The following is a 9584-nucleotide window of genomic DNA, read 5'->3' as shown; positions in this document are numbered from 1 at the left end:
TTAGCTCTCCTTTTGGACCAGGGCCTTACAAAAGCACAATACTGCGCAATTAGGGAGCAAACCAAAAACAATTTGTTTCCATCGTACAAGGAGGTTGCTGATCGGAAAAAAAATTGCCGGCCGAAGGATTTGCAAATATCCGATACAAAGGCAGAGGTACCTTTACAAAATCTTCTTGACCACACAGCATCTCGGATTAAATGCCTGCAAGAAGACGTTATTTTAAGCGTTATGAAAGATCAAGGCACGGAATTCCTAACTGCAGATCATATATTTAGTTATGGGTTTGATGGCAGCTCTGGGCAGTCAAACTACAAGCAAGCATACTTGTCAGAGCAACCCAATACTAGCGATTCAAGTATTTTTGCTACTGTAACACCACTAAGACTTGTGGATGCATCCAACAACGTGTTGTGGAATAACAGGACTCCACAATCAATTCGATTTTGTCGTCCCTTAAAATTAGCTTTCATGAAGGAGTCGAAAGAACTCATACTTCAAGAAAATGAATCGCTGAAAAATGAGATACTTAATTTAAAGTCATGTAAAATTCTCATAAGTCAAGGAAAAGTTTTGTACATAAAATTTCGACTATATCTAACAGTTATCGACGGGAAGGTATTAAACGCATTGACGGGAACGAACTCATCCCAAGCTTGTCCAATTTGTGGATCTAAGCCAAAGGATTTTCTGAACAATAAGAACTTTAAATGTTAAAAGTTTCTTCCAGTTTTGAGTAATCTTAACTTTGGATTAAGTCCTCTGCACTGTTGGATTCGGTTATTTGAATTCATATTGCACGCAGGTTATAAATGCCAAGTAAAAAAATGGAGAATTTACAACCAAGAAGACAAGAGAATAGTTGCTGAAAGAAAAGCATACGTGCAAGCCTTGTTTTGGAAACAGATGTCACTGAAAGTTGATCAACCGAAAGTTGGCGGCTTTGGCAGCACAAATGATGGAAACACCGCTCGTCGCACCCAACAAAATTTTCTGAAATTACAGGAATAAGCGTACAACTTATTTCAAATCTAAGGACAATTTTAATTTGCCTCTCATGTCAGCTGCCCAATAATGTTGGAAAGTTTCAGAGCTTCTGCTATGAAACTGCGGAAATTATTATTGATGAGTATCCTTGGCTGCCAATGACTGCAACGGTACATAAAGTGCTTATACACTCTGGTGACATTATAGAAAACACCGTGCTTCCAGTAGGTTACTTTGGAGAAGAGGGCGCCGAATCGAGAAATAAATTTTACAAATCCGATCGGCTGCACCATGCGAGAAAAAATAGTCGAAAGGATCATTTTTATGATGTATTTCAAAGGGCAATGGACACATCAGATCCTATAATTTCTTCAGTAAACCTCCAAAGAAGAGTAACAAAAAAGCTTTGCCTTCCAGAAGAGGTAACAAGATTATTAACCTGCGAGTTCAACAGCACAGAAGAATTTGACGATGGTGACCCTAACTTATTAGGATATTCATGGAATTTGGTGCTGGAAAACGAAGGCGATGACGAAGAACCATAGGTGCGAAATATAAATATATTAATTACAAAACAATTCTAGTTTCTTAAACTTCAGGTTTTAGTTTTTTTTTTTTTTTTTTTATATAAGTTCAAATTTAATTATACGTTAATCAACCAAATCAATGATTATAAAACGTAGGGACTAACACTAACAACAAACATAACATGGAAACATAACAGTAAACGGTAAACAACAATTTATAATTTACAAAGGCATTTCAGTTATTGGTGTAGGACTCGGGTTCTTTGCCTCCCTCTTAACCAAAGGTCACCTGGATGTCGTCTCTTCAGTCTTCGTCTGGACATGGGGATGGCCAATGATGCCGCTAGGTGGTTGGTGTGGGCCAGAAGCCGTTCATTGTACCGACTTGAGTGCCTGTTGATCTGCTCCCTCACTGGTAGCATTTTGAGGTCGTTAGCGATTTCTGCATTCCTAGCAAACCAGGGTGCATTTGTGATTGTGCGCAGCGCCCGGTTTTGGACCCTTTGCACTTTCATAACGTTAGAGTCGGACGCAGTACCCCATATCTGGATGCAATAGGTCATAGCAGGAACAACTATTGCTTTGTATAGCAGCACTTTGTTGCTGAGGCTCAGCTTGCTGGTGGACTTTAGCATCCAGTTTAGCTTTCTGAGTTTTCCACGGAATGCTGCTGCTATTTTGGTGGTGTGTTGCCTCCACGTGAGCCGCTTATCCAAGATCAATCCCAGGTATTGGGCCTGAGGAGATTGAGGAATTAGCGTGTCCTGAAATTTGACCCTAGGGAGGATTTTGTGTCTCAGGGAAAAATTGCAGTGTTGCGATTTATTTCCATTTATGGATATGTTCCACCTCTTCGTCCACTCGCTATATGTATCCAAAAAGCTTTGCGTTTTTCTAGAAGCCTCGATTCGACACGCTGAGTTTGCGATAAAGGCTGTGTCATCAGCATACGTTGCAAGAAGTGTCCCCGGTTCTCTGGGATTGGGCAAGTCAGAGGTGTAAAGGGTGTATAACACAGGACCCAAAACACTCCCTTGCGGTACTCCAGCTCGACTGCTTCTAATGGATGATCTTTCACCTCTCACATCAACCATGAATTTTCGCTCCAGCAGGTACGATTTCAGAAGGAGATATTGAGCAGTTGGTAGGAGTGTTTTTAGCTTAAAAAGCAAACCATTGTGCCACACTCTATCGAAGGCTTCCTTTACGTCAAGGAAGATAGCAGAGCTGTACTGACCGTTTTCAAAAGCATCTAAGATATGCTGCGTTACTCTATGAGCCTGTTCTGGCGTTCCATGGTGATTCCGGAAGCCAAACTGGTGATCTGGAATGGCATCCTGAACACTTCTTACTGCCATCATTCTGCTAAGAAATATTCTCTCGAATATTTTAGAGAATGTTGGCAGCAAGCTTATTGGCCGGTAAGACGTAACAAGGTTCTCCGGTTTGCCTGGCTTAGGTAACATCGATATACTGCGCACTTCCATTGTGTGGGGAAGTGGTAAATACGTAACATGGAGTTGAACAGGAGCACAAGGAATAATATGCCCTTTTTGGGTAGAGCTTTGGCAACTCTATTATCGATTCCGTCAAATCCTGGTGCTTTATTAACGTGCAGTTTTTTAATTTGGAGACAAACTTCTTCCGGACTTACATGACGAATGGGCTCTACATCTGGGCAGGAAGTATTAAGAAATGCCAGTGTTGCTTCCACGTCCTCACTCCTAGCAAGATCAAACGGCTGAAATCGACCTTCTAGTTCGTCAGCAAAAGCCAGAGAAATATCTGCATCCGATCTGCACCAAGTGTTGTCAGCACGCTTTATAGGGATTCTGCGTGGGGGCTGCCGTTTAACTGACTTTGCTGCTTTCCAGAGGTTAAATCCATACGGTTTTGTGGGGTCTGCATTGCGTAGTAGATCTGAGAAATAATCATTTTTTGTCTTATGCAGCAACTTCTTTAGATCGTTCTCAGCGCGACGATATGCTCTTTTGTCGGCCGGATTTTGCGACCGCATGAATCTGCGACGCAAGGCTCTTTTCGACCTCACCAAATCCAGGACCTCAGGTTTTAAAAGAGCATGAGGTGGATCTGATGGGTTTATTGAGCCTTGTCCACTGGTTGAAGATTCGGCAGCAATGTGAATGTTTCGCACAAAGACCTCAGTGGCATCATCAATGTCTTCAGGGGATCTCAGGACCATGTTGAGGTTTACTAGCTGGTTAATTGCTGCCTGAAACCGTGGAATATTTGCGTTTCGAGGGAGAATATGTGTTTTTTGGGAGACCTTGAAAGCAGCACTTCTTAGCTCAATTAACAATGGGATGTGATCAGAACAAAGTTCCAAGCTCCCTGAGATGGATAGGAGCTCAGAGCGAATCCCCCCATATATGGCAAAATCAATTGCAGTTGGCGTACGCTGGCTGTACGGGTAGTGGGTAGGACCTCCGGTTGCAAGGACTTGAATGTGAGAGCTGAGGATATAGTTTGCCAATACTCTTCCACTGACAGAGGAATTTCGACAACCCCAAAGTCGATGGTGTGCATTCCAATCACCGGCAATTAGAAATTTGGGTCCTAGTTCCTCAAACAGTGTTCTAATGTCATCATAGGAGCGCTGGAAGTTTGGAGGACAATAAATAGAGGCAATAGCAATTTCACCTTGATCCGTATTGACTTTGACTGCGACACATTGAGCACTTTGATGTTCCATTGTTAAAAATTGGTAGTGTTTGAGACAGGACTTTATGATGACTGCAGAGCCCCCACGGTGGCGATCGGCGGGATGGTTAGATAGGTGAACGTCATATCCGTGTAGTTTGTAGTATGAACGAGAGCAGAAGTGTGTTTCGCTGACCAACATAATATCTATGTGATGTTTATGAACAAAAAGCTCTAGCTCCAGTGCTTTGTTGGCCAGCCCGTCGGCGTTCCACACACCAATTTTGAGTCCAATTTGACTCATGGTTGGATTGGATAAACTGGGAGACGTCCAGAACTTGGTTGAGTAGATCCTGGCGCGTTTTGTGATAAAAGGCTAGTGACGAGAGTCATCATTGACATCATCATCTGGAACATCTTTTCTAGTTGTGTTACGAGAACTGACATTTTTTCATCAGATCGCATGAACATTTCTTCTTGCCGCTGCCATTGCTGATTATTCTGGATATTACGCAGTTGCTGGGATAGATTTTGCTGTTGCGGTTGTTGCTGTTGCTGGGTTCCTGGATGTTGCTCTGGCCTTGGGATTGTGTCCAGCATTGGTTGTTGGGGTTGCCGGTTGTTTTCCCTACGTTGACTTTGTTGGTTCTGCTTCCGGTACCTACTTCCTAGTGGTGGGAATTGTTGCAGCTGCTGTTGGCTTGTAAATTGCTGAGGGCTAGCCTGTTGTGTTTGGCGAGATCCCCCGGCGACGTACCCGTAAGATAGCGAGGGCTCAATGCCTCTTCGTGCAGTTGGAGCCGTAACTTGTTGTTGTTGATGGGGGCTACGATGGGATGTAGCAGTTTTGCGTCGACTTACTGTCTGCTGGTATACGATACAGCCCTTATAGCTTGCAGTATGATTACCGCCGCAGTTGTAGCATTTAACTGGATGTACATCTCGTTGGCAGTCTTCAATGGAGTGTTGCTGACCACATCTTACACAGTTAACTTCCTTATGACAGTTATTTTTTGTGTGATTGTAAGATTGGCACCGATAGCATTGCACGACAACGTCCTTTTTGAAAGGAAGCTCAACTTGTATCCGTTGACGACAAAGCGTTTTAAGCTCACGTATTTCTTTGTTGTTGGCGGCTGGTTCTAATTCAACAAAGACTAGGTTGACGAGCTTTGTTTTATCGAACCGGCTTCTGGGTCTATTGATGAAGCGGATAGTATGGCCAAGAGAAGTAAGGCTTTCCTTAATATCTTCATCCGGAATGGAGTGATGCACACCTCGGATGACAATGCGGTAAGACCTTTCCTCTTTAAGGGGGGATATACATGTAAACCAAAATTTTTTGGGCAAATTTTTTTTTTTTGTTTAAAAAATAGTTTATTATTTAAAGAATATAGTGTGTAAGTTTCATTATCGAATTCCAACTCTAAGTGCCTCAAATCAAGTATGCACGCAAGGTTCACAAGGGTTAACGTGGGCGCATCAAAAACTTTAAACGTCTTTTTCTCAGCTTCTAATTTTTGCATTTCTACCTATGCTATGGACACGATTCACAAAAAACTATGTAACATATCGGAGTGAATCAAAAATTATTATGATCAGCATGAAATTATCTTCTATTTGAACCTACATGGTTGTTATAAAACTGAGTATTACTATTTTTTAAGAGGGTGGGAAGTGAAAACTGATCACTTGAAAATGGCATTTTTTCCTTCAAATCAAAATTTATTTTTTTTGCCTTGATTTCTTTTTGGTTTTTTAGGTTCAAATAGAAGATAAAGGTGTAATGAATACAAAAAAATTTAGTTTACGGATTTTGGACAGGAATTAAGAGCTCTATCGTGTCCATAGCACGGCAACTCAAAGCTCGAGGCGCTACGGCATATGTTCCATAAGTCCGCCATTTTGTAAAATATTGTTTATAACTAATTTTTTTTATCATCTCTGATTCTACTTTTAACTATATCCGAAGTTTCACGACGATTGCTTGACTATTTCTTATAAAAAAAAATTCACAAAAAATGGCCAAATTTTGACCGCTTACATGTATATCCCCCCTTAAGTTGCCAGGTATGAAATGGCACCTTTTTTGAGGTAAGCGATTTAGTAATGGCTCTGTACGCATCTGAATCTGAAGCCAAGATCGAAACGGAATTATCTGGGTGGCATTTAATGGAATATTTGGTTGGGTGAACGACCTTATCTGTGGATCTGATAAGTCCGTTTAAGTTTTCACAATTTTTGACCACAATTGGTGGTGGTTTGTGAGACGGTGGGGTTTCGTTGTTGTCTGAGGGCTGGTTTGGACTACCATTGCAGCTAGTCGTATTGCTATTATTGCTGTTACAGGTGTTGCCGCTGTTGCTTAAATTGTTGGTTAGAGTGTTGCTGACTTGGTTGCTGGCGATGGTGGTGTTGCTGGTGCTGATACTGGCTTGGTTGGATCTATTTTGACCGACTGTTTGTGGTAATTTCATAATTTCATCGTCCGTGTCCATATCTGACAGATCCGAGAACCGATTGTCAGATGCTGCTGGTTTTGGGCTATTTGAATTCCTAATAATTTTCGAGCTTGAGTTGTAAGGGCTTGATCTTAAACGGCGTTTATTATTGGGACGTGGGGTCCACCAATCGTCGTCATCAGCCATAGCATCTTGCTCAGAGTCTTGAGTTGCTACTGGCCGAGCATTATTAGAGGTCGAGGCATAAATGGCGTTAAATTGGTTTATCGAGGAATTTAACGCCTCTCTCATTTTTTTCTGGGCCTCAGCCGCAATCTTTTCGATGTCAAGATCCGATTCAGCAGACATAGTGAACTTGCTTTACCGACTACGGGACCTTTTGGGAAGGCTTCACAAAGGCGATTGAGACCGAGTGGCGAATACGCGCGACCCGCAACCGGGCGGCACCCGGAACTATTACAGCTATTAGGCTTGTCTTTCGTTTCACTTTGTTTTCGCAATTGACAGAAATAGCGGAACGTGGGGGCACTGACACCACGTCCTTAGAAGTCGGATTTAGAAAAAACACAGTCGCTTTTGCCACAAAGGTGGACTTGTCCATAGACTCTTTACAATGCAAAAACGCGTCTGCACTCCACGAAAGCATAAGAAAAATTTGTATTTTCCCCTTTTTTCTTTTTAATAGCCGAAAACACGTCCGAAGCCTTTGACAGCTAACGCAAAGCCTCCAGGTTTTAGTTGGAAACATTATTTTAACAAGCATTCTGTATTATTTCTTTAAAAAAAACTGTGTATCGAAATAGTAAAACATCGATTCTATGTAAGAACAAGGTAAAACAACTTTGGTTTTTACTTTATTCTATTATTTTTATATTATATTTTAAATTTTTGGTGGAAAAAAATTTTTCGGATACACCGAAAAAAATTTTATTTTAGGGCAGGACCATGCCCATTTTTCCTAAAATATATTACTATTTGTATTATTAACATATATCAAAAAACGGAACTTAAAAATGTTGCTTCGTTCTCGAGATATTAATTAATGCCACAAAAAGTGGTCGTTCGCCCCATAGTGCGCTGTAAGGAATAAAATCGTGATATGTTGTGATAAGAAGTGTATTAGTGGAATTATCTAAGAACCAAATAGCCCCTGGGATGTTAAAATCAAGAGGTACTAAATGGTCCATATCCGAAAGTCTATTGGAAAAAATGTAGGAGCACGTAATGAAAGTGAAAGCGATAGCTTTACCATAGACTGATAGCTTCACGCAAAGGAATTCAAGATCGTTGTACTCCTCGAAAGCTATAAATTCGGACGTGAGAGTGGAGCCAACCGCTTTGAGGACCTCCTTCACGATAGGCCGATCTAGCCGCTATACTGTGAACACAGCTGGAAAAACTTCGGAGCTCATTTATTTATTTTGAAAGATGAAATGTTCATAGAATAAGAAAACTTGAATCTTTCCAGCACAAACTAAAATGACATTTTTATACCCTTGCAGGGTATTATAATTTCAGTCAGAAGTTTGCAACGCAGTGAAGGAGACGTTTCCGACCCTATAAAGTATATATATTCTTGATCAGCATCAACAGCCGATTCGATATAGCCATGTCCGTCTGTCCGTCTGTCCGTTTCTACGCAAACTAGTCCCTCAGTTTTAAAGCTATCTCAATGAAACTTTGCATATTGTCTTCTATATGCTCTCACTGCTATATATGTCGGAACGGGCTGGATCGGACGACCATATCATATAGCTGCCATACAAATGTTCGATATATTTTTAGAAAAATAATTATAACTTTGCGGTTTTTCAACATTTTTGCACCATTTTTTAGATATGGCCATTTTATATTATTTCGGAATTTTGGAAAAAATTTTATGAAAATCGGACGACTATATCATATAGCTGCCATAGGAACAATCGGGAAATTAATAGAAAAAAAATTATAGATTCGTTGTTTTTCAACGTATTTTCATCTACTCCGGGATATAAGCTTATTTTATTATTCTAGAATTTTGGTATAAATTTCAAAAAAATCGGACGAGTATATCATATAGCTGCCATATAAACGATCGGTAGATGTAGGGAAAATGTAAAGCTGGAAATGCAAAACTGTAACTGTCAAACTGTAAACATAATAAGTATAGGTAAAATGTAATGAAATAATATCTGCAAGGGTATACAAACTTCGGCGTGCCGAAGTTAGCTTCCTTTCTTGTTAAGGGGGGGGTAAGGTATTTAATTTTTTTTTTCGTAAATTTTTTTTTTTTTTTTTTTTAAAAGTTCAATATCTTAAGAATATTGTGTCCAAGTTTTACATCAATCATAGTAAAATTGACGAAGTTATGCGGAGCTGAACGAAGGTCGGTTGGTGTTCAATGCATGAGAATCACAAAGTTTAAAGCGCTCTCCTGAAAAATGCCATTTTGAAAATCGGTGTACACGATAACTAAAAATATACTGAACCAATCGGTTTGAAATTTGGAACATAACTTCTTTAGATAATTCTACAGGTATTCTCGTCGAGCTTTTTTTAATTTTTAATTTTCTTATATTTTTTATTTAACAAATTAACTTAATTTTTTAGTCAAAAATCGGGGTTTTGACTTCAAATTTTGATAAAAAATAGGGAAAAAATTTTAAAAATAAAAACGCTTCGAGAATACCTCGGGACACTTATCCTTTAACGAATGAGGTATAATTTTTGTAGATCGGATGATTCTGTGGACAGTTAGGATGTACACCGCAAACCAACTTTTTTTGGAGGCGACTCGGGAGATTCCCTATAACTCCTCTACCTCTAAATATTTTTCAATACAAAATTTATCAGAAACTGTTCAAATGTTGTGTTATTATATGGTATTTAATTCGTTAAGCTAGCTTTAGCCGTTTCGCCACAACATTTTTTTGAAAAGTGGGCATTTTTGCACCGAATTAACCTTACC

General features: G+C 40.0%; 1 protein-coding gene across 1 annotated transcript; it reads right to left on the bottom strand.

Annotated features, from left to right (window-relative positions):
- Nucleotides 1–4475: 4475 nt before the first annotated feature.
- LOC138928392 (myb-like protein I) lies at nucleotides 4476–6985 on the bottom strand. Its single transcript, XM_070285462.1, has 3 exons — nucleotides 6412–6985; nucleotides 5037–5154; nucleotides 4476–4959 (listed from the first exon to the last, which is right to left on the bottom strand). Exons 1-3 carry the CDS (start codon nucleotides 6983–6985, stop codon nucleotides 4476–4478), a joined length of 1176 nt encoding a protein of 391 aa, XP_070141563.1.
- Nucleotides 6986–9584: the final 2599 nt, after the last annotated feature.

Source organism: Drosophila kikkawai, chromosome 3L (assembly GCF_030179895.1).
Source record: "Drosophila kikkawai strain 14028-0561.14 chromosome 3L, DkikHiC1v2, whole genome shotgun sequence".
Classification (NCBI taxonomy): Eukaryota; Metazoa; Arthropoda; class Insecta; order Diptera; family Drosophilidae; genus Drosophila; species Drosophila kikkawai.
Note: the sequence above shows the minus strand (reverse complement) of the source record. Positions and strands in the feature narration are given on the sequence as shown.

Bases quoted from the DNA above. Each gene is read 5' to 3' on its own strand.
- LOC138928392 (XM_070285462.1), bottom strand. From the start codon at position 6,985: ATGTCTGCTGAATCGGATCTTGACATCGAAAAGATTGCGGCTGAGGCC. The intron at 5,155-6,411 runs GTGAAAACTTAA...TAACTGTGTAAG, and splicing joins ACCAATTGTGGTCAAAAATT to ATGTGGTCAGCAACACTCCA. The intron at 4,960-5,036 runs GTAAGTCGACGC...AACTGCACGAAG, and splicing joins GTATCGTATACCAGCAGACA to AGGCATTGAGCCCTCGCTAT.